At 43.7% G+C, this 25,000-nt stretch overlaps 1 protein-coding gene across 4 annotated transcripts in view; it reads left to right on the top strand.

The window, feature by feature from the left end:
• The window catches only part of LOC138739034 (rho guanine nucleotide exchange factor 7-like), a 233,830-nt gene that overhangs the window by 116,218 nt on the left and 92,612 nt on the right, over positions 1–25,000 (top strand). For 2 of the 4 annotated variants that reach the window (XM_069890398.1, XM_069890396.1), the window contains one exon: positions 5,425–5,511. The exons of 1 other annotated variant lie outside the window; for it this stretch is intronic. In XM_069890398.1, the coding sequence (XP_069746499.1) occupies positions 5,425–5,511 (87 nt within the window). Of the gene's footprint in view, positions 1–5,424; positions 5,512–5,794; positions 8,037–25,000 lie in introns of those variants that run through there. One more of the 4 variants, XM_069890399.1, reaches the window with a different exon arrangement.

Genomic DNA, 25,000 nt, shown 5'->3' with positions numbered 1-25,000 from the left:
AATTTGGATAATCGGAATTGTACTGTAATAACAATTGCTAAAAACGCTCAGGCAATATCTGGAGTGAAGCAGTTAACATTTTCAGGTCATTTATGTTGCCTGGCCTGCTAGATGTTTCTGGCTTTGTTTTTACTTCTGTCTTGTTGCAGAGCTTTCAAAATAGTGTTGTTAGTAATTGATTGTTTTGTATATAAAACCAAGAACCAAAATTTATTCCATGAAGGAAATGGAATCTCCCCATTGTCAGTTAGAAAGTCAGATTAGATCCATGCAAATTATATCTTTAAGTTGAATAGAGTTGTCTTTCTGTTTTACTGCGAATGCTGATGCTCTTGCTCAGATTTAGCAATCTCTGTTTCACAAGCATGGGTTTGAAGAATCTGTTTTTATATTCAGTGTGAGACTTGTGAGTGTTGCTTCAGCAAATGTGAACACCTTGACCATAAATCCTGCCTTCCAATGTTGCCATAATTTACCAAATCATTACGATGCCTTTCCCAAGTAACCGATTTTTTTCAGTACCAGATTAAAATTGTTCTTCAGGTGATGAATAATGCTCATTGCCCTGCTTAATCTTTTGTGAATCGAAGCCACGAGTGATGTAATTCATTACCTAATGATTGAAGGATAGGCTTTTGCTTGCTGATTGTAGTTTAAATAATATTGGGATAGACTGTAAAATAATCCAGACACAAGAGGAGCTCTTTGATCCCATCCTTTCATTTGGGTGTATTCTGACAACATCAACATGTCGTAGCTGAATGTTCATCAGCGTCTCACTTAACCCAATAAAAGTCCATCGATCTTTTGAAAACAACATTGACTCAGTATTTACTGCCTCTCTAGGGATAGTTCCATACCTTTTGTTCTTGGGATATCACTATCAGCTGCATTTATATATTTCTGACAAAACTAGGGGAACACCTAATTCTGTTTATTGTGGTAAAGTTGAAGCTGAGATCTAGGGTCACTTCTTCCCCACTTTTTTTAAAATCCAACAGCTCTTTGATTGCATTCCAGGCAGATGAAATGTGGAGTGGGGAAAAACAGGCTTATGTGCATAGAGGAGCAGTTCAATAAGACAGCTCGTTGGGGTCAATTGGGAATAGGCAGTATTTCCTGGCTAGTGACAGGGTATATTAAAACAAAATTTTACCCCTTTCTACCTCCCCCCACCCACTTTCTGAAAGCAGAGTGTTGAAGTGCATCTGGAGCATCTGTTGAGGGAAGAAGAGATTTATTGCTTTGGATTCGTGACCTTTTCCACTATCAGTAAATTTAAATTTCTATTTATTTTTTTTAAATTTAGAGATACATTATTGTAAAAGGTCCTTCCGGCACATGAGCCATGCCGCCCAAATACGTCAATTAACCTTCAAACCCCATATGTTCTTGAAGGATGGGAGGAAACCAGAGCACCTGGAGGAAATCCACACAGACAAGGGAAGAATGTACAAACTCCTTACACACAGCGCCAGATTTGAACTGGGTTGCTGGCACTGTTATAGTGCTGCGCTTACCAGGCCATATGAGCATTTCTTGACAGCAGTTCCAGTAGTAATCATTCCTTTTGGAAGTTATCAATGAGGTACAGACTTTAGACACATGAAAATTCGCAGCAACAAATAACGTGCTGGGGAACTCGGCAGGTTGAAAAGTGTAGGTGGGAGAGAAATACAGGAGATAGTAGGGATTGGTGAACCAAGGAGGGGTGAAGTATGACAGACATTTAATTGATTGGTTGGTGCCAGACAAAAGGAGAGAGAGGCAAGAGAAAACAATGGAGCCAGGTGGAAGAGTCACACAGGGTGGAGTGGAGTTATAGAAAGGAAGGTGTTGGTTTTGCAATCTGACAAGGAAAGGTGACACTAGCATAATGAAAGATGTGGGCTATTAGGGACAGATAGATGAGGCCATATTGACCTAAAGAAGAGAGGGGATGGAGAGGAGGAGAGTCCAGGGGAAATGTGGGTGGAAGACGATGGAAACAGAGAGGGAGAAGATGAGAATGGGTGAAGTGGTGGGGATGAAAATGAGGTAGTGGGAAAAAACCAAAAATGGATAGGTCATTGTGGGAATAGGAAAGGAAGTTGAAATGGCATGCAACAGGGAACTTGGGGTAGCCATTGCAGACAAAGTGTAGATGCTGTATGAAATGGTCCCCAAGCCTGGGTTTGGTGTCACAGATGTCAAGGAGGTCATAACAGGAGCAGCGAATTCAGTACATCAGATTGGAGGAGGTGCCCATGACTGCCTCACTGGAAGGGCTGTTTGGATCCCAGGATTGTCATGAGGGAGGTGCAAAGTAAGAATAGCACCTCTTGATGTTGGGGAAAGTATTGGGAGTCGTGGAGAGATAGGTGGGAAGGGATGAGTGGATAAGAGAAACATGGAGAGAGGGATCCCTGTGGAAGGTGTAAAGGGCTAGGGAGCAGTAGATGTGGCTGATGACGGAGTGTGGTTGCAGCTGGCGGAAATGATGGAGGATGATGTACTGAATGTCGAGGTTGGTGGGGTGGAAGGGGAGGATGAGGAATCCTATCCCTTTTCTGTTTTTAGAGAATTCAACAAGTTGGAGAGAACAAAGGATATAACTGTAATCGATGGAGACCAAGAAATTGAATGATGCAAAAGTGGTGGCCATGATGACTGAGAGGTGGTGGAACCTTGTTAATCACAGCTGATCTGCCTTAAAACAGATTAATTAAAATTGCATGTGAGAAAAAATGCTGGAACTACAAAGTTTAAAAATCTGAAATAATAGCAAGATACTGGAAATATTCAATCAAGCAGCATCTATGTAGGCAAACAAGAGTTGATGTTTCAAGTTGAGAACCTTTTATCAGAATGATTGGAACTGATATAGAAACTGGAAAGGCTGGTGATCTAGTTGAATTCATTGAGTTCTGAGGGCTGTACTGTGCCAAGTCAGAGCTTATGTTGGTTCAATTGTAAGAGACCAAAAATCAAAGGTCAGAATAGTAGTGAGGGCAGAGAATTGAAGTGAGGGCAGAAAATGAAAGTGAAAGGCAGTGGGAAGTTCAGAATCACATTTGTGGATTGAACAGTGGCATTTTTCAAAGCCATACAATACAGGTTGAGTGATTCTTTACTAAATATCATTCAGACCACAAGAACGATTCTCAGCTTCCATTTGTCTGCCACATTAATTGTCCATCTCACTTCCATTCTGAATTCTGTCTTTGAACTTGCACGATTTCCCAAGGAAGGCCAATGCAAGTGCATCTTCCATCCTCAAAGTCTTGATATTGGAGAGTTTGAGACTAGATAAGCTGGAGCATTTTACTTTGAAGCATAGGAGGCTGAGCAGTTACTTTGTTCAGATTTATAAAATCATGAAGGGTAAAAATAAGATGAGTGGTGATCGTCTTTCTCCCAGGTGGGTGATCCTAAAATTAGAGGGCTTGTGTTTAATGCAAGAGAGGAAAGATTTAAAGGATGTGAAGGGCAATTACAATGTTTAAGATCGATTTGGACAGGTACCTGGATAGAACTTGTTAAGATGGTTTAAACATAGGTCAATTAGACCATTTCAGGTACAGCTAGTCGATATTATGCACTTTGCTGACAACTTCCTCTCTGATCTCAAATTCACTTGGTCTATCACTGCCAATCTTCCCCTATGTCTCCTTTCCGCTAGCTCTATGTGTCTCTCTGTCTTCCCTTTTCCCTCTGTCTCCTTTCACAGCGCCACTCCCCAATCAATCCTCACCTTTACTCTCTCCTGTACTCCTATTCAGTTAACACTTTTTGTCTTTTGGTCTGTAATCCTCTCACTCCTATTTTTTTCCTTTTCCCCAGCTTTTTTAATACAAATGCCTGTCTCTTTTTTTACTCAAACTTTAAGGAAGGCTTGAAACGTCAATAATGTATCTTTACCCCCTATGTATGCTGCAATACCTGCTGAGTTCTTTCAGCAATCCTGTGGTTTTACTACAATCACAGTGTCTGCAGACTTTAGTGTTTCAGTCTATTTCAGGTAGTTGGCATGATGAGATGGACCGAAGTGTCTATTTCCATGCAGTCATGTGATTCTGTATTGATTTTGCTCCATTAGCAAGATGATTGATTTTGCTTCCAACATAATTTTGTGTGTTTGAATTGGATGATAGTACTGGAAAGATTGAAATGCTGGTTTTGACCAGGGGAGTTATTGAAGTGTGTGAAACTTGGGGTGGCGATCAGGAAATTATTTGGAGTTTGTAAGGCCGAGGAAAAAATGAGCAGAGTTGGTAAATGAAATACAATCATGTATTTAAGAATCGGTTTTAGAAAGTTTACACAGGGAGGAACATTGGTAGATGTTAGCTGATAGGATTTGGTTACTTTGCATGGATTAGAGAGTAATGTGAACTGGATGGGTTGAATAACCTGTTTCTGTGATGTATCTTCTAAGTACAGTCATGATGGGCTGTGGAGGTCTGGGACAACTTGTGAGAAGAACTATATGATATTCAGGTATGTGTGGACAGTGGCATAAATACCATAGCTGCAATAGCATCTTCCGAACTATTGCTAACCACCCAACTCCCTATATTTTTGTTGCCGTAGCAAGAACAAGTCAGGGATCTGATGAAGTGCTCTCTACTAGTTTGTATGATGTGGGTCCAATACCAAAGCTGTCCAGGAGATGGCTGGCTCGTTTGGCATTCCACTCACCAGTTGAATGAGGGCAGGGTGACACAAATGTCTGTAGGTTCCCTTACAAGTACCATGCCATCCAGACCTACATAGGTGCGCTATTCTTTCCATCTGAATCATGGTCTCTCTTCCCAACAGTACTATGGGAGTACCAAGCATACCAATTGTAATGTGGCAGCTCACCACTACTTGCCCAATGATTTTTGAAAATGAGCAATCAATGTGGTCTAGTATTGCCTACATCCCAAAATTAATTAATAAATACCCTGATCTTCGATTTGGTTAGAGCCATTGCTCCCCAACAGTCTTCTCTCCTTCAGCTGTGTTTGCTCAATAAATTTGCTTAATGAAGATGGGACAGTCTGCTCCTCCTGCTGCTGGGTCCCATGCAGCCTGGTTCCTTTCACACCAACCATTCAAATGAGATTATATTTTAAAGGCCAATGAAGAAGTAAAATCTTTGTAATTGTGTGGATTGACAGTGTGATGCTTATCAAAGACCATTGATGGCCAGAGGGTTTAATAACTGCTTTTCTCTCTGCTTATCAGAACAGTTCTGTTTACTCCCCCTTGTGCTTTGTAGAGCTGATTTCTCTACAAACTTGGAGTCCTTGGATCTGATGCCCAATACCAACTTTCTGCTTTTTTCTGGATGTTTCTCTGACTTTGTGCTGACTTCTGAATTTACATTGGCATGGTGCAGTATGGTGTCTAAAATAATGTGGAATTTGTGTGGACTTTGAGCAATGTTTGGTTTATTAGGCAGCGATTGGTTGACTGCCCATTCCCAGCAGATGTGCCAGGGTTGTAGGAACTCCTCGATCCGTGACTCGCTGCTGAGGTTGAGGGGTGAGTGCAAGAGATCAGTCATGCCTCATAATCTACAGTTAAAATGCTCTTTTCAGTTTATCAAAGGCTTTTCGTCATTTCATAATTTCTGAATCTAACCCTGCTGGTGAGTCTGATCCTTTGTCACTGCCTCTAACAATGTGTTCTCTCTCCTTCTCTTCACTCCACTTTTGCTTTAATTTAACCTTTGGATTGGCTCCTTTGTTTCTCCATTGCCCTGACCCCACCCCTGCCCTCTTCCCTGCCCTCATCTGCACCCATCACTTTCCACAAACCACCCTAGCATGGCAGGGGACTGACTTGATGCACAATCATGTTCTGAGTGATGATGATCTATCAAGCTTGGACATCTCGACTCGGCGCAGCAGCCTGTCTCGCCTCGAACCTGCAGACCTGTCTGAAGACTCTGATTATGACAGTATTTGGCTGGCCCACAGTTATCGAATGGGCTCAACAACTCGTAAAAGCTGCTGTTCATACATTTCTCACCAGAACTGAGAGCTCCAGTTTGTAAGAATTGCTTGTATTAATTGGCTGTTTTATGTTTGCCTGCTATATTGTATCAAAAATGTTAATGTGTCAAAGCAAGGTATTTGTAGGAGGCTAGGTGCAGGGGGCTTTTTAACCAAGGCACCTGCCCCTCCTCTCCCTTCCGTTCCTTTGGTGGCCATGAGTTGTTCAGTGCAGGAGCACTCTGTGTGGGTTGGTCTGCGCAGCACTAGTCAGCCTTGGTATAAAGAGCCAACAAAAGCAGAGCTGCAGCAGACTTCATTCCCTGGACCCCGGGAGAAAACCAACCCAAACCCCTGCTACCTATTGGTATCCACTAAACCTCCGGAGGAGTTGGCTCAGGGTATGAAGTAGATTGTTCAGCAGCATTCAGCACTGCTTTGTGTGTGACTGCGAGTTGAAAGGCAGTCCTTGATGACAGGATCAACAAGAAGCAAATGTTCCACTGATGTGGCGTGGTAGGGAGCACAGAAGGAAGCAAGTAATTCAATTCAATTGGTAGAACCAGAATGATCAAGTTTAACTGAGGTCTTGGCATGTGCCAAACATAGCCAGTATCTAGCTAATCCAAAATGATATTCCTTGCATTCTTTTCCATCTGTTCTATTGCTGTTCCCATTTGATTTTGTCCTTTCTGCTAATTGTGTTGATAGTCATTTATGTCTCATCATTAAGATTTTAGCAGCAGTTGTATAGTGGTTGATTTATTCTATTTAAAATCAGATGATGTTCAAGTGTATTGAGCAGAGGACTATGGATTGGAGTTGCTGGGTTAAATTTAAACTTTGTTGTGTGGAGAGCAAGATGCAAGGAAACTTGAGTGGGATGTTTGACCATGAAACATTTGGGAAGTACAAGCTGAATTCTGAGACTTTGCAATTTAGTGCAAGGTTTCACTCAAGTTTAAGATGCTGAGACTGATATGGGGTTGTCAGCGTATCAGAAGCATGTGCGGGTTATTGAGCCCAGAGCAAGTTCCAAGGATCAACTTCAAGGGTCTGCAACTCTACACTGAGAGCTGAGAACTTGCTAAATTTCCCCTGGCAATACCGAAAGCCATGAGTACCAAGGAACTCTACTTACCAGCATTTGTAGTATTGTAGTGTCTTGAATATTATCACACAGAGTTGTGTTTCACAGTAAGAAAGCCTGACTGTAGAATGATCAGAATGCACAAAGGTTTAAGAGTGATAGGTATCGAGCTTTAAACTGAATTTGTTTGGGAGAGAGGGATTCAGTACCTGAGCACTGTGGATGTTGCTTGATGCTGTCCCACAATCGAATTGCACTTGCATACGAAACACCAAAAGTTCTAACTGTTGCAGTTCTGGTCAGACTGTGTTGAATTTACTCAAATTATATGTTCCCAGGTTAGTCTTCGTTTTAGTCACAAGAGAGTGTTTACTTTCTTCGGGGTGGAGGTGGTGAAACTGCTATAGTTGTATGGTAATGGTACCTTGATAAGGCTGATGGGAAGTGAGTTCGAGGAATTCCAGTGAATTCCAGAGTTCTAGTGATGATTAACAGCAATTATATCTTTACGTTTGGATCCTGGTGCCTGCCCATGCTCCCCACCTCTTCCCCAGTCCTGGAATATCCTTACCCGAGAGTTGAATAGATGTGATATGGTTCAGGATAGGAAGCATGGTTTGGGCCTCTCTCTTGGTGTGGGAGACAGATGAAGCAGAGTCTGGGTGTGAGTATCAGATGGGGTGGGGTGTGAGTGTGGTCTGGTTCTGGCTGCAATATCCTGAGTGTAATGGTTGGGGAAGGAAGCAGATGTGGGCGTGAGATGTGGGTGATGTGAGGCTCTAGGTCATTGTTGGGTGGGATCCAGGTGTGGGGTATGTGAGGCTTTGGGTCAGTGTATGGGGGATGTGAGGCTCAGTGAGTATGGTGTCAGGGTGTGGGTGATAAGTCTGGGTCAGTGTGGGGATGGGGTTGGGTCCAGGTGTGGGCGATGTGAAGTTCTGGGTCAGTGTGAGGGTTGAGTCTAGGTGTGGGGGATGTGTTTCTCTAGGTCAATGTGGGCTGGGGTGGAGTCCAGGGTGTGTCAGGCTCTTGGTCATTGTGGGATGGGGGTGGGTTAGGAGTGGGGGATGAGAAGAGCTGGGGCACTGTTTGGCCAGCAGCTTTCCAAGGGACTGGTAGATCACGCTCTGTTTTTATAATGCTGCTGTTTTTGAAACCCAGTCTTTCCCTCAGTTAAGGTAATCAAGGAATTGTCTATCAGATGGTTGCAGTTTGCACAAATAAATTAACCATTGGTTTATAAATTGTGAAGTTCCAATAACTTTGCAATGATTTGGATGTCTTGATGTTTGTATCAATTGCCTTTTTAAAAAATAAATTCTTGTTGTATTGTACGTAAAATATTTTGAGTCTTTGGATTTTGATGAGTAATTTTTAAATAAAGTTACATTTTAATCATGGACAATAGTTTTGCAATTAAGTTCATACCACACTGAGCAGGATTTTAAATGTTTGTGAAAGCAAAAAGCAAATTCTAACTTGTTTGATTCATAAGACATCTGCTTTTCATTAAATTAGAGCTCAAATTCAGTTTCATGTTGAATTTAAGGTGTGATTTTTAAAATTATTTATTTCATAGACATAATGCGTCACACTTTCTAATTAGGAGTAGCCAAACATTGTAATTTATTATTTAATAGCAGAATTAAGTGGCTTGTTTGAAATATTTTACTGTTTCAATGTACAGAAATACCCTGTATAGCACGGTTAATACGTTCCAAAATAGTTCAGTGATATGGAATACCGCACTGTTCAAAGCATTATGACAAGATACTGTACCTTAATGTAATATGTTCAAATTCTATAATTATTCTGCAAAAGACCCTCAAAGGCCACGATGGCATCTGCTTCATTTGTTACCCCTCTCCTCCTAGACACCTTGGGACCTAAAATGCATCCTCTCAGATAAGATCTTTATCCTGATTATCACTTCACAAGCCTGGGTGGGGGGGAGAGGCTGAGCTTTGGTGACAAAGTGGGAGGAATAATTAGCATGAGCTCACCCCACATCCCATCCTCACTGAGGTCACGTCACTCGCCGAGCCGCCCCCTGCATCTCCGGCCTCTGCATTGCAGCCAACTCCTCTTCAGAATCTTCTCCACCGGCATCTCATTGTTGGCCTCACTTGTGGACTCCTCCTCATCCCCCCCCCCCCCTCGCAGCTTCGCTGACTCTCCTGCACGGGTGGGGGAAGGGAGTGGGGCAGAGGGGGTGAGGAAGGGGAGTGCTGAGGTGAAAGATGGACGGATAGGAAGGATTGGGTGGGCAGCAGAAAGGTCAGGAGCAAGTGAGGGAGCAGCAGCAGGAAGAGGTGGGCTTGTGGACCCTATTTCAGTCAATGGTGGGGGGAAGGGGTATTATGGATCCCTGGAACAGTCAATGGTGGGGTGGGGAGGGGTATCATGAATCCCCAGACAGGCAGCTTTGGGAGGAAGGGACAGACAATGACAGGGGAGAGAGAGGCATGGATTCCTGGAGGGATGCCCCCCCCCCCACCCCCGAAAGAACCAGCCACAGCCTTCACTCAATTTAATAATTTTTGGTTATTCCTATTTCAAAACCTACACTGTTCAAAACTGTGTTATACATGGTATCCCTGTACACAGGATACTCGATGCAAGGCCATATTTAGTTGGGTGGTTATCAATGATAATTTGTGCTGTTTTTGTGAATTGTTGCATAATAATTGTTTAGGTCACTGTTGTACAATGAGTAATCTGTTTCTAAAAGGCTAAATTCTGACCAATGTTCACTGTTTACCACGCCAAGTCAGAATTTCAGAATTCTTTGTGTAGGCATCTCAAGTTCAATAGAATTGTTTTAGTTTTGGGTCAAGAGAGATGATTAGGGTGAAGTTCTCCGCACAGATTGGTCAGAGTGTGGAACGAGCGTCCAACTGAAGTGCTCAATATGAACTCGATTTTTTTTTGACATTTAAGAAAAATTTGGATGGCTATCTGGAGGGCTGTGGTCTGGGTGCAGAATAATAGTTTGCCACTGACGAGATGGATAAAGGGGTTATTTCTGTGTTGTTGTGTTCGATAGTTCTGTGGAGTTGCTAGCTTTGCTACTCATTGTGGGAATAATGTTAATTTTCCACGTGTGACACATGTAACAAATTTCGAAGTCTCACACAGGAGGTAGGAAACAGGCGTTCACTGAATTTGTTGGTGTCACATGTAAGCTTGTTCACGTAATGACTGCACTCCACCCTGAAGGTCTTTAGAGAAACAGTTCTTAATAGTTCATGTCTCCAGTGATCATTTTTCTTGAACTCATTCCACAACCTGCCCTGATGGAATGTGAGCAAGGTTTCTCAGATTGACACTTGAATAAAACATTGCAGGCAGCTGGGACATTGATTTCTACCTGAATTCTCAACGTGCCCTTCCATTACACACAGCACAACCTATATGGATAACTTGGTGGTCATGATATTCCATTGTTAGCTGGCGGCTTCTGGCAAATGGTCAAACATAAAGGAGTGGGGCAGAAAGTAAAATTTGAATGCACATAACCAGTGATTGTTCATAGATCATTGATCTCTGGAATTCTGATTCACCTGGTTATGTGAGGTGTGAGTTGGATCACTCTGGAATTGTCATTCACCTGGTTGTGTGAGGTGTTAGTTGGATCACTCTGGAATTCTGATTCACCTGGTTGTGTGAGGTGTTAGTTGGATCACTCTGGAATTGTCATTCACCTGGTTGTGTGAGGTGTTAGTTGGATCACTCTGGAATTCTGATCCACCTGGTTGTGTGAGATATTAGTTGGATCACTCTGGAATTCTGATTCACCTGGTTGTGTGCGGTGTTAGTTGGATCACTCTGGAATTCTGATTCACCTGGTTGTGTGAGGTGTTAGTTGGATCACTCTGGAATTGTCATTCACCTGGTTGTGTGAGGTGTTAGTTGGATCACTCTGGAATTCTGATCCACCTGGTTGTGTGAGATATTAGTTGGATCACTCTGGAATTCTGATTCACCTGGTTGTGTGAGGTGTTAGGTGGATCTCTCTGGAATTCTGATTCACCTGGTTGTGTGCGGTGTTAGTTGGATCACTCTGGAATTCTGATTCACCTGGTTGTGTGAGGTGTTAGTTGGATCACTCTGGAATTGTCATTCACCTGGTTGTGTGAGGTGTTAGTTGGATCACTCTGGAATTCTGATTCACCTGGTTGTGTGAGGTGTTAGTTGGATCACTCTGGAATTCTGATTCACCTGGTTGTGTGAGGTGTTAGGTGGATCACTCTGGAATTCTGATTCACCTGGTTGTGTGAGGTGTTAGGTGGATCTCTCTGGAATTCTGATTCACCTGGTTGTGTGCGGTGTTAGTTGGATCACTCTGGAATTCTGATTCACCTGGTTGTGTGAGGTGTTAGTTGGATCACTCTGGAATTGTCATTCACCTGGTTGTGTGCGGTGTTAGTTCGATCACTCTGGAATTCTGATTCACCTGGTTGTGTGCGGTGTTAGTTGGATCACTCTGGAATTCTGATTCACCTGGTTGTGTGAGGTGTTAGGTGGATCTCTCTGGAATTCTGATTCACCTGGTTGTGTGCGGTGTTAGTTGGATCACTCTGGAATTCTGATTCACCTGGTTGTGTGAGGTGTTAGTTGGATCACTCTGGAATTCTGATTCACCTGGTTGTGTGGGGTGTTAGTTGGATCACTCTGGAATTCTGATTCACCTGGTTGTGTGGGGTGTTAGTTGGATCACTCAGGAATTCTGATTCACCTGGTTGTGTGAGGTATTAGTTGGATCACTCTGGCATTCTGAATCACCTGGTTGTGTGCGGTGTTAGTTGGATCACTCTGGAATTCTGATTCACCTGGTTGTGTGCGGTATTAGTTGGATCATTGTGGAATTCTGATTCACCTGGTTGTGTGTTGTGTTAGTTGGATCACTCTCGTATTCTGATTCACCTGGTTCTGTGGTGTTGGTTGGATCACTCTGGAATTCTGATTCACCTGGTTGTGTGAGGTGTTAGGTGGATCTCTCTGGAATTCTGATTCACCTGGTTGTGTGAGGTGTTAGTTGGATCACTCTGGAATTCTGATTCACCTGGTTGTGTGAGGTGTTAGGTGGATCTCTCTGGAATTCTGATTCACCTGGTTGTGTGAGGTGTTAGTTGGATCACTCTGGAATTCTGATTCACCTGGTTGTGTGCGGTGTTAGTTGGATCACTCTGGAATACTGATTCACCTGGTTGTGTGAGGTGTTAGTTGGATCACTCTGGAATTGTCATTCACCTGGTTGTGTGAGGTGTTAGTTGGATCACTCTGGAATTCTGATTCACCTGGTTGTGTGAGGTGTTAGTTGGATCACTCTGGAATACTGATCCACCTGGTTGTGTGAGATATTAGTTGGATCACTCTGGAATTCTGATTCACCTGGTTATGTGAGGTATTAGTTGGATCACTCTGGAATTCTGATTCACCTGGTTGTGTGCGGTGTTAGTTGGATCACTCTGGAATACTGATTCACCTGGTTGTGTGAGGTGTTAGTTGGATCACTCTGGAATTCTGATTCACCTGGTTGTGTGAGGTGTTAGTTGGATCACTCTGGAATACTGATCCACCTGGTTGTGTGAGATATTAGTTGGATCACTCTGGAATTCTGATTCACCTGGTTGTGTGAGGTATTAGTTGGATCACTCTGGAATTCTGATTCACCTGGTTGTGTGGGGTGTTAGTTGGATCACTCTGGAATTCTGATTCACCTGGTTGTGTGGGGTGTTAGTTGGATCACTCAGGAATTCTGATTCACCTGGTTGTGTGAGGTATTAGTTGGATCACTCTGGCATTCTGAATCACCTGGTTGTGTGCGGTGTTAGTTGGATCACTCGGGGATTCTGATTCACCTGGTTGTGTGAGTTGTTAGTTGGATCTCCCTGGAACTCTGATTCACCTGGTTGTGTGAGGTGTCAGTTGGATCACAATGGAATTCTGATTCACCTGGTTGTGTGCGGTATTAGTTGGATCATTGTGGAATTCTGATTCACCTGGTTGTGTGTTGTGTTAGTTGGATCACTCTCGTATTCTGATTCACCTGGTTCTGTGGTGTTGGTTGGATCACTCTGGAATTCTGATTCACCTGGTTGTGTGAGGTGTTAGTTGGATCACTCTGGAATTCTGATTCACCTGGTTGCGTGCGGTGTTAGTTGGATCACTGTGCAATTCTGATTCACCTGGTTGTGTGAGGTATTAGTTGGATCACTCAGGAATTCTGATTCACCTGGTTCTGTGAGGTGTCAGTTGGATCACTCTGGAATTCTGATTCACCTCGTTGTGTGCGGTGTTAGTTGGATCTCTCTGGGATTCTGATTCACCTGGTTGTGTGCGGTGTTAGTTGGATCACTCTAGAATTCTGATTCACCTGGTTGTGTGAGGTATTAGTTGGATCATTGTGGAATTCTGATTCACCTGGTTGTGTGTGGTGTTAGTTGGATCATTGTGGAATTCTGATTCACCTGGTTGTGTGAGGTATTAGTTGGATCATTGTGGAATTCTGATTCACCTGGTTGTGTGTGGTGTTAGGTGGATCACTCTAGAATTCTAATTCACCTGGTTGTGTGAGGTGTTAGTTGGATCACTCTGGAATTCTGATTCACCTGGTTGTGTGAGGTATTAGTTGGATCACTCTAGAATTCTGATTCACCTGGTTGTGTGAGGTGTTAGTTGGATCACTCTGGAATTCTGATCCACCTGGTTGTGTGAGATATTAGTTGGATCACTCTGGAATTCTGATTCACCTGGTTGTGTGAGGTGTTAGGTGGATCTCTCTGGAATTCTGATTCACCTGGTTGTGTGAGGTGTTAGTTGGATCACTCTGGAATTCTGATCCACCTGGTTGTGTGAGATATTAGTTGGATCACTCTGGAATTCTGATTCACCTGGTTGTGTGAGGTGTTAGGTGGATCTCTCTGGAATTCTGATTCACCTGGTTGTGTGAGGTGTTAGTTGGATCACTCTGGAATTGTCATTCACCTGGTTGTGTGAGGTGTTAGTTGGATCACTCTGGAATTCTGATTCACCTGGTTGTGTGAGGTGTTAGTTGGATCACTCTGGAATTCTGATCCACCTGGTTGTGTGAGATATTAGTTGGATCACTCTGGAATTCTGATTCACCTGGTTGTGTGAGGTGTTAGGTGGATCTCTCTGGAATTCTGATTCACCTGGTTGTGTGAGGTGTTAGTTGGATCACTCTGGAATTCTGATTCACCTGGTTGTGTGAGGTGTTAGTTGGATCACTCTGGAATTCTGATCCACCTGGTTGTGTGAGATATTAGTTGGATCACTCTGGAATTCTGATTCACCTGGTTGTGTGAGGTGTTAGGTGGATCTCTCTGGAATTCTGATTCACCTGGTTGTGTGAGGTATTAGTTGGATCACTCTGGAATTCTGATTCACCTGGTTGTGTGGGGTGTTAGTTGGATCACTCTGGAATTCTGATTCACCTGGTTGTGTGGGGTGTTAGTTGGATCACTCAGGAATTCTGATTCACCTGGTTGTGTGAGGTATTAGTTGGATCACTCTGGCATTCTGAATCACCTGGTTGTGTGCGGTGTTAGTTGGATCACTCGGGGATTCTGATTCACCTGGTTGTGTGAGTTGTTAGTTGGATCTCCCTGGAACTCTGATTCACCTGGTTGTGTGAGGTGTCAGTTGGATCACAATGGAATTCTGATTCACCTGGTTGTGTGCGGTATTAGTTGGATCATTGTGGAATTCTGATTCACCTGGTTGTGTGTTGTGTTAGTTGGATCACTCTCGTATTCTGATTCACCTGGTTCTGTGGTGATGGTTGGATCACTCTGGAATTCTGATTCACCTGGTTGTGTGAGGTGTTAGTTGGATCACTGTGCAATTCTGATTCACCTGGTTGTGTGAGGTATTAGTTGGATCACTCAGGAATTCTGATTCACCTGGTTCTGTGAGGTGTCAGTTGGATCACTCTGGAATTCTGATTCACCTCGTTGTGTGCGGTGTTAGTTGGATCTCTCTGGGATTCTGATTCACCTGGTTGTGTGAGGTATTAGTTGGATCATTGTGGAATTCTGATTCACCTGGTTGTGTGTGGTGTTAGTTGGATCACTCTAGAATTCTGATTCACCCTGTTCTGTGGTGTTGGTTGGATCACTCTGGAATTCTGATTCACCTGATTGTGTGCGGTGTTAGTTGGATCACTCTGGCATTCTGATTCACCTGGTTGTGTGAGGTGTTAGTTGGATCACTCTGGAATTCTGATTCACCTAGTAGTGTGAGGTGTCAGTTGGATCACTCTGGAATTCTGATTCACCTCGTTGTGTGCGGTGTTAGTTGGATCTCTCTGGAATTCTGATTCACCTGGTTGTGTGAGGTGTTAGTTGGATCACTCTGGCATTCTGATTCACCTGGTTGTGTGAGGTGTTAGTTGGATCACTCTGGAATTCTGATTCACCTAGTAGTGTGAGGTGTCAGTTGGATCACTCTGGAATTCTGATTCACCCTGTTCTGTGGTGTTGGTTGGATCACTCTGGAATTCTGATTCACCTGATTGTGTGCGGTGTTAGTTGGATCACTCTGGCATTCTGATTCACCTGGTTGTGTGCGGTGTTAGTTGGATCACTCTGGAATTCTGATTCACCTGGTTGTGTGCGGTGTTAGTTGGATCACTCTGGAATTCTGATTCACCTGGTTGTGTGCGGTGTCAGTTGGATCACTCTGGAATTCTGATTCACCCTGTTCTGTGGTGTTGGTTGGATCACTCTGGAATTCTGATTCACCTGATTGTGTGCGGTGTTAGTTGGATCACTCTGGCATTCTGATTCACCTGGTTGTGTGCGGTGTTAGTTGGATCACTCTGGAATTCTGATTCACCCTGTTCTGTGGTGTTAGTTGGATCACTCTGGCATTCTGATTCACCTGGTTGTGTGCGGTGTTAGTTGGATCACTCTGGAATTCTGATTCACCTGGTTGTGTGCGGTGTTAGTTGGATCACTCTGGAATTCTGATTCACCCTGTTCTGTGGTGTTGGTTGGATCTCTCTGGAATTCTGATTCACCTGGTTGTGTGCGGTGTTAGTTGGATCACTCTGGAATTCTGATTCACCTGGTTGTGTGAGGTGTTAGTTGGATCACTCTGGAATTGTCATTCACCTGGTTGTGTGAGGTGTTAGTTGGATCACTCTGGAATTCTGATCCACCTGGTTGTGTGAGATATTAGTTGGATCACTCTGGAATTCTGATTCACCTGGTTGTGTGAGGTGTTAGGTGGATCTCTCTGGAATTCTGATTCACCTGGTTGTGTGAGGTGTTAGTTGGATCACTCTGGAATTCTGATTCACCTGGTTGTGTGAGGTGTTAGTTGGATCACTCTGGAATTCTGATTCACCTGGTTGTGTGAGGTGTTAGTTGGATCACTCTGGAATTCTGATCCACCTGGTTGTGTGAGATATTAGTTGGATCACTCTGGAATTCTGATTCACCTGGTTGTGTGAGGTGTTAGGTGGATCTCTCTGGAATTCTGATTCACCTGGTTGTGTGAGGTGTTAGTTGGATCACTCTGGAATTGTCATTCACCTGGTTGTGTGAGGTGTTAGTTGGATCACTCTGGAATTCTGATTCACCTGGTTGTGTGAGGTGTTAGTTGGATCACTCTGGAATTCTGATCCACCTGGTTGTGTGAGATATTAGTTGGATCACTCTGGAATTCTGATTCACCTGGTTGTGTGAGGTGTTAGGTGGATCTCTCTGGAATTCTGATTCACCTGGTTGTGTGAGGTGTTAGTTGGATCACTCTGGAATTCTGATTCACCTGGTTGTGTGAGGTGTTAGTTGGATCACTCTGGAATTCTGATCCACCTGGTTGTGTGAGATATTAGTTGGATCACTCTGGAATTCTGATTCACCTGGTTGTGTGAGGTGTTAGGTGGATCTCTCTGGAATTCTGATTCACCTGGTTGTGTGAGGTGTTAGTTGGATCACTCTGGAATTCTGATTCACCTGGTTGTGTGAGGTGTTAGTTGGATCACTCTGGAATTCTGATCCACCTGGTTGTGTGAGATATTAGTTGGATCACTCTGGAATTCTGATTCACCTGGTTGTGTGAGGTGTTAGGTGGATCTCTCTGGAATTCTGATTCACCTGGTTGTGTGAGGTATTAGTTGGATCACTCTGGAATTCTGATTCACCTGGTTGTGTGGGGTGTTAGTTGGATCACTCTGGAATTCTGATTCACCTGGTTGTGTGGGGTGTTAGTTGGATCACTCAGGAATTCTGATTCACCTGGTTGTGTGAGGTATTAGTTGGATCACTCTGGCATTCTGAATCACCTGGTTGTGTGCGGTGTTAGTTGGATCACTCGGGGATTCTGATTCACCTGGTTGTGTGAGTTGTTAGTTGGATCACTCTGGAATTCTGATTCACCTGGTTGTGTGAGGTGTCAGTTGGATCACAATGGAATTCTGATTCACCTGGTTGTGTGCGGTATTAGTTGGATCATTGTGGAATTCTGATTCACCTGGTTGTGTGTTGTGTTAGTTGGATCACTCTCGTATTCTGATTCACCTGGTTCTGTGGTGATGGTTGGATCACTCTGGAATTCTGATTCACCTGGTTGTGTGAGGTGTTAGTTGGATCACTCTGGAATTCTGATTCACCTGGTTGCGTGCGGTGTTAGTTGGATCACTGTGCAATTCTGATTCACCTGGTTGTGTGAGGTATTAGTTGGATCACTCAGGAATTCTGATTCACCTGGTTCTGTGAGGTGTCAGTTGGATCACTCTGGAATTCTGATTCACCTCGTTGTGTGCGGTGTTAGTTGGATCTCTCTGGGATTCTGATTCACCTGGTTGTGTGAGGTATTAGTTGGATCATTGTGGAATTCTGATTCACCTGGTTGTGTGTGGTGTTAGTTGGATCACTCTAGAATTCTGATTCACCCTGTTCTGTGGTGTTGGTTGGATCACTCTGGAATTCTGATTCACCTGATTGTGTGCGGTGTTAGTTGGATCACTCTGGCATTCTGATTCACCTGGTTGTGTGAGGTGTTAGTTGGATCACTCTGGAATTCTGATTCACCTAGTAGTGTGAGGTGTCAGTTGGATCACTCTGGAATTCTGATTCACCTCGTTGTGTGCGGTGTTAGTTGGATCTCTCTGGAATTCTGATTCACCTGGTTGTGTGAGGTGTTAGTTGGATCACTCTGGCATTCTGATTCACCTGGTTGTGTGAGGTGTTAGTTGGATCACTCTGGAATTCTGATTCACCTAGTAGTGTGAGGTGTCAGTTGGATCACTCTGGAATTCTGATTCACCTGATTGTGTGCGGTGTTAGTTGGATCTCTCTGGAATTCTGATTCACCTGGTTGTGTGAGGTGTTAGTTGGATCACTCTGGCATTCTGATTCACCTGGTTGTGTGAGGTGTTAGTTGGATCACTCTGGAATTCTGATTCACCTAGTAGTGTGAGGTGTCAGTTGGATCACTCTGGCATTCTGATTCACCTGGTTGTGTGCGGTGTTAGTTGGATCACTCTGGAATTCTGATTCACCTGGTGGTGTGCTGTGTTAGTTGGATCACTCTGGATTTCTGATTCACCTGGTTGTGTGAGGTGTTAGTTGGATCACTCTGGAATTCGGATTCACCTGGTTGTGTGAGGTATTAGGTTGATCACTCTGGAATTCTGATATACCTGTTTGTGTGAGGTGTTAGTTGGATCACTCTGGAATTCTGATTCACCTGGTTGTGTGAGGTATTAGTTGGATCACTCTGGAATTCTGATTCACCTGGTTGTGTGAGGTATTAGTTGGATCACTCTGGTATTCTGATTGACCTGGTTGAGTGCGGTGTTAGTTGGATCACTCTGGATTTCTGATTCACCTGGTTGTGTGGGGTGTTAGTTGGATCACTCTGGAATTCTGATTCACCTGGTTGTGTGAGGTGTTAGTTGGATCACTCTGGAATTCTGATTCACCTGGTTGTGTGAGGTGTTAGTTGGATCACTCTAGAATTCTGATTCACCTGGTTGTGTGAGGTATTAGTTGGATCACTCTGGAACTCTGATTCACCTGGTTGTGTGTGGTATTAGTTGGATCATTGTGGAATTCTGATTCACCTGGTTGTGTGTTGTGTTAGTTGGATCACTCTCGTATTCTGATTCACCTGGTTCTGTGGTGTTGGTTGGATCACTCTGGAATTCTGATTCACCTGGTTGTGTGAGGTGTTAGTTGGATCACTCTGGAATTCTGATTCACCTGGTTGCGTGCGGTGTTAGTTGGATCACTGTGCAATTCTGATTCACCTGGTTGTGTGAGGTATTAGTTGGATGACTCTTTAATTCTGATTCACCTGGTTCTGTGAGGTGTCAGTTGGATCACTCTAGAATTCTGATTCACCCTGTTCTTTGGTGTTGGTTGGATCACTCTGGAATTCTGATTCACCTGATTGTGTGCGGTGTTAGTTGGATCACTCTGGAATTCTGATTCACCTGGTTGTGTGAGGTATTAGTTGGATCACTCTGGAATTCTGATTCACCTGGTTGTGTGAGGTATTAGTTAGATCACTCTGGCATTCTGAATCACCTGGTTGTGTGCGGTGTTAGTTGGATCACTCTGGAATTCTGATTCACCTGGTTGTGTGAGGTATTAGTTGGATCACTCTGGAATTCTGATTCACCTCGTTGTGTGCGGTGTTAGTTGGATCTCTCTGGAATTCTGATTCACCTGGTTGTGTGAGGTATTAGTTGGATCACTCTGCAATTCTGATTCACCTGGTTGTGTGCGGTATTAGTTGGATCATTGTGGAATTCTGATTCACCTGGTTGTGTGTGGTGTTAGTTGGATCTCTCTGGAATTCTGATTCACCTGGTTGTGTGAGGTATTAGTTGGATCACTCTGCAATTCTGATTCACCTGGTTGTGTGCGGTATTAGTTGGATCATTGTGGAATTCTGATTCACCTGGTTGTGTGTGGTGTTAGTTGGATCACTCTAGAATTCTGATTCACCCTGTTCTTTGGTGTTGGTTGGATCACTCTGGAATTCTGATTCACCTGATTGTGTGCGGTGTTAGTTGGATCACTCTAGAATTCTGATTCACCCTGTTCTTTGGTGTTGGTTGGATCACTCTGGAATTCTGATTCACCTGATTGTGTGCGGTGTTAGTTGGATCACTCTGGAATTCTGATTCACCTGGTTGTGTGAGGTATTAGTTAGATCACTCTGGCATTCTGAATCACCTGGTTGTGTGCGGTGTTAGTTGGATCACTCTGGAATTCTGATTCACCTGGTTGTGTGAGGTATTAGTTGGATCACTCTGGAATTCTGATTCACCTCGTTGTGTGCGGTGTTAGTTGGATCTCTCTGGAATTCTGATTCACCTGGTTGTGTGAGGTATTAGTTGGATCACTCTGCAATTCTGATTCACCTGGTTGTGTGCGGTATTAGTTGGATCATTGTGGAATTCTGATTCACCTGGTTGTGTGTGGTGTTAGTTGGATCACTCTGGCATTCTGATTCACCTGGTTGTGTACGGTGTTAGTTGGATCACTCTGGAATTCTGATTCACCTGGTTGTGTGAGGTATTAGTTGGATCACTCTGGAATTCTGATTCACCTGGTTGTGTGAGGTGTTAGTTGGATCACTCTGGAATTCTGATTCACCTCGTTGTGTGAGGTATTAGTTGGATCACTCTAGAATTCTGATTGACCTGGTTGAGTGCGGTGTTAGTTGGATCACTCTGGATTTCTGATTCACCTCGTTGTGTGAGGTATTAGTTGGATCACTCTGGTATTCTGATTGACCTGGTTGAGTGCGGTGTTAGTTGGATCACTCTGGATTTCTGATTCACCTGGTTGTGTGGGGTGTTAGTTGGATCACTCTGGAATTCTGATTCACCTGGTTGTGTGGGGTGTTAGTTGGATCACTCTGGAATTCTGATTCACCTGGTTGTGTGGGGTGTTAGTTGGATCACTCTGGAATTCTGATTCACCTGGTTGTGTGAGGTGTTAGTTGGATCACTCTGGAATTCTGATTCACCTGGTTGTGTGAGCTGTTAGTTGGATCACTCTAGAATTCTGATTCACCTGGTTGTGTGAGGTGTTAGTTGGATCACTCTGGAATTCTGATTCACCTGGTTGTGTGAGCTGTTAGTTGGATCACTCTGGAATTCTGATTCACCTGGTTGTGTGAGGTGTTAGTTGGATCACTCTGGAATTCTGATTCACCTGGTTGTGTGGGGTGTTAGTTGGATCACTCTGGAATTCTGATTCACCTGGTTGTGTGAGGTGTTAGTTGGATCACTCTGGAATTCTGATTCACCTGGTTGTGTGAGCTGTTAGTTGGATCACTCTGGAATTCTGATTCACCTGGTTGTGTGGGGTGTTAGTTGGATCACTCTGGAATTCTGATTCACCTGGTTGTGTGCGGTGTTAGTTGGATCACTCTAGAATTCTGATTCACCTGGTTGTGTGAGGTGTTAGTTGGATCACTCTAGAATTCTGATTCACCTGGTTGTGTGAGCTGTTAGTTGGATCACTCTAGAATTCTGATTCACCTGGTTGTGTGAGGTGTTAGTTGGATCACTCTGGAATTCTGATTCACCTGGTTGTGTGAGGTGTTAGTTGGATCACTCTAGAATTCTGATTCACCTGGTTGTGTGAGGTGTTAGTTGGATCACTCTAGAATTCTAATTCACCTGGTTGTGTGAGGTGTTAGTTGGATCACTCTAGAATTCTAATTCACCTGGTTGTGTGAGGTGTTAGTTGGATCACTCTAGAATTCTGATTCACCTGGTTGTGTGAGGTGTTAGTTGGATCACTCTAGAATTCTGATTCACCTGGTTGTGTGAGGTGTTAGTTGGATCACTCTAGAATTCTGATTCACCTGGTTGTGTGAGGTGTTAGTTGGATCACTCTGGATTTCTTATTCACCTGGTTGTGTGAGCTGTTAGTTGGATCACTCTGGAATTCTGATTCACCTGGTTGTGTGAGGTGTTAGTTGGATCACTCTAGAATTCTGATTCACCTGGTTGTGTGAGGTGTTAGTTGGATCACTCTAGAATTCTGATTCACCTGGTTGTGTGAGGTGTTAGTTGGATCACTCTAGAATTCTGATTCACCTGGTTGTGTGAGGTGTTAGTTGGATCACTCTAGAATTCTGATTCACCTGGTTGTGTGAGGTGTTAGTTGGATCACTCTGGAATTCTGATTCACCTGGTTGTGTGAGGTGTTAGTTGGATCACTCTAGAATTCTGATTCACCTGGTTGTGTGAGGTGTTAGTTGGATCACTCTAGAATTCTGATTCACCTGGTTGTGTGAGGTGTTAGTTGGATCACTCTGGAATTCTGATTCACCTGGTTGTGTGAGGTGTTAGTTGGATCACTCTAGAATTCTGATTCACCTGGTTGTGTGAGGTGTTAGTTGGATCACTCTGGAATTCTGATTCACCTGGTTGTGTGAGGTGTTAGTTGGATCTCTCTGGAATTCTGATTCACCTGGTTGTGTGAGGTGTTAGTTGGATCACTCTGGATTTCTGATTCACCTGGTTGTGTGAGGTATTAGTTGGATCACTCTGCAATTCTGATTCACCTGGTTGTGTGCGGTATTAGTTGGATCATTGTGGAATTCTGATTCACCTGGTTGTGTGTGGTGTTAGTTGGATCTCTCTGGAATTCTGATTCACCTGGTTGTGTGAGGTGTTAGTTGGATCACTCTAGAATTCTGATTCACCCTGTTCTTTGGTGTTGGTTGGATCACTCTGGAATTCTGATTCACCTGATTGTGTGCGGTGTTAGTTGGATCACTCTAGAATTCTGATTCACCCTGTTCTTTGGTGTTGGTTGGATCACTCTGGAATTCTGATTCACCTGATTGTGTGCGGTGTTAGTTGGATCACTCTGGAATTCTGATTCACCTGGTTGTGTGAGGTATTAGTTGGATCACTCTGGAATTCTGATTCACCTCGTTGTGTGCGGTGTTAGTTGGATCTCTCTGGAATTCTGATTCACCTGGTTGTGTGAGGTATTAGTTGGATCACTCTGCAATTCTGATTCACCTGGTTGTGTGCGGTATTAGTTGGATCATTGTGGAATTCTGATTCACCTGGTTGTGTGTGGTGTTAGTTGGATCACTCTGGCATTCTGATTCACCTGGTTGTGTACGGTGTTAGTTGGATCACTCTGGAATTCTGATTCACCTGGTTGTGTGAGGTATTAGTTGGATCACTCTGGATTTCTGATTCACCTGTTTGTGTGGGGTGTTAGTTGGATCACTCTGGAATTCTGATTCACCTCGTTGTGTGAGGTATTAGTTGGATCACTCTGGAATTCTGATTCACCTGGTTGTGTGAGGTATTAGTTGGATCACTCTGGAATTCTGATTCACCTGGTTGTGTGAGGTGTTAGTTGGATCACTCTGGAATTCTGATTCACCTCGTTGTGTGAGGTATTAGTTGGATCACTCTAGAATTCTGATTGACCTGGTTGAGTGCGGTGTTAGTTGGATCACTCTGGATTTCTGATTCACCTCGTTGTGTGAGGTATTAGTTGGATCACTCTGGTATTCTGATTGACCTGGTTGAGTGCGGTGTTAGTTGGATCACTCTGGATTTCTGATTCACCTGGTTGTGTGGGGTGTTAGTTGGATCACTCTGGAATTCTGATTCACCTGGTTGTGTGGGGTGTTAGTTGGATCACTCTGGAATTCTGATTCACCTGGTTGTGTGGGGTGTTAGTTGGATCACTCTGGAATTCTGATTCACCTGGTTGTGTGAGGTGTTAGTTGGATCACTCTGGAATTCTGATTCACCTGGTTGTGTGAGGTGTTAGTTGGATCACTCTAGAATTCTGATTCACCTGGTTGTGTGAGCTGTTAGTTGGATCACTCTAGAATTCTGATTCACCTGGTTGTGTGAGGTGTTAGTTGGATCACTCTGGATTTCTTATTCACCTGGTTGTGTGAGCTGTTAGTTGGATCACTCTGGAATTCTGATTCACCTGGTTGTGTGAGGTGTTAGTTGGATCACTCTAGAATTCTGATTCACCTGGTTGTGTGAGGTGTTAGTTGGATCACTCTAGAATTCTGATTCACCTGGTTGTGTGAGGTGTTAGTTGGATCACTCTAGAATTCTGATTCACCTGGTTGTGTGAGGTGTTAGTTGGATCACTCTAGAATTCTGATTCACCTGGTTGTGTGAGGTGTTAGTTGGATCACTCTGGATTTCTTATTCACCTGGTTGTGTGAGCTGTTAGTTGGATCACTCTGGAATTCTGATTCACCTGGTTGTGTGAGGTGTTAGTTGGATCACTCTAGAATTCTGATTCACCTGGTTGTGTGAGGTGTTAGTTGGATCACTCTAGAATTCTGATTCACCTGGTTGTGTGAGGTGTTAGTTGGATCACTCTGGATTTCTTATTCACCTGGTTGTGTGAGCTGTTAGTTGGATCACTCTGGAATTCTGATTCACCTGGTTGTGTGTGGTGTTAGTTGGATCACTCTAGAATTCTGATTCACCTGGTTGTGTGAGGTGTTAGTTGGATCACTCTAGAATTCTGATTCACCTGGTTGTGTGAGGTATTAGTTGGATCACTCTAGAATTCTGATTCACCTGGTTGTGTGAGGTGTTAGTTGGATCACTCTAGAATTCTGATTCACCTGGTTGTGTGAGGTGTTAGTTGGATCACTCTAGAATTCTGATTCACCTGGTTGTGTGAGGTGTTAGTTGGATCACTCTGGAATTCTGATTCACCTGGTTGTGTGCGGTGTTAGTTGGATCACTCTAGAATTCTGATTCACCTGGTTGTGTGAAGTGTTAGTTGGATCACTCTGGAATTCTGATTCACCTCGTTGTGTGCGGTGTTAGTTGGATCTCTCTGGAATTCTGATTCACCTGGTTGTGTGAGGTATTAGTTGGATCACTCTGCAATTCTGATTCACCTTGTTGTGTGCGGTATTAGTTGGATCATTGTGG

Source organism: Narcine bancroftii, chromosome 7 (genome assembly GCF_036971445.1).
Source record: "Narcine bancroftii isolate sNarBan1 chromosome 7, sNarBan1.hap1, whole genome shotgun sequence".
In the NCBI taxonomy this organism is placed as follows: domain Eukaryota; kingdom Metazoa; phylum Chordata; class Chondrichthyes; order Torpediniformes; family Narcinidae; genus Narcine; species Narcine bancroftii.
This window is presented reverse-complemented; position numbering and strand designations above follow the sequence as displayed.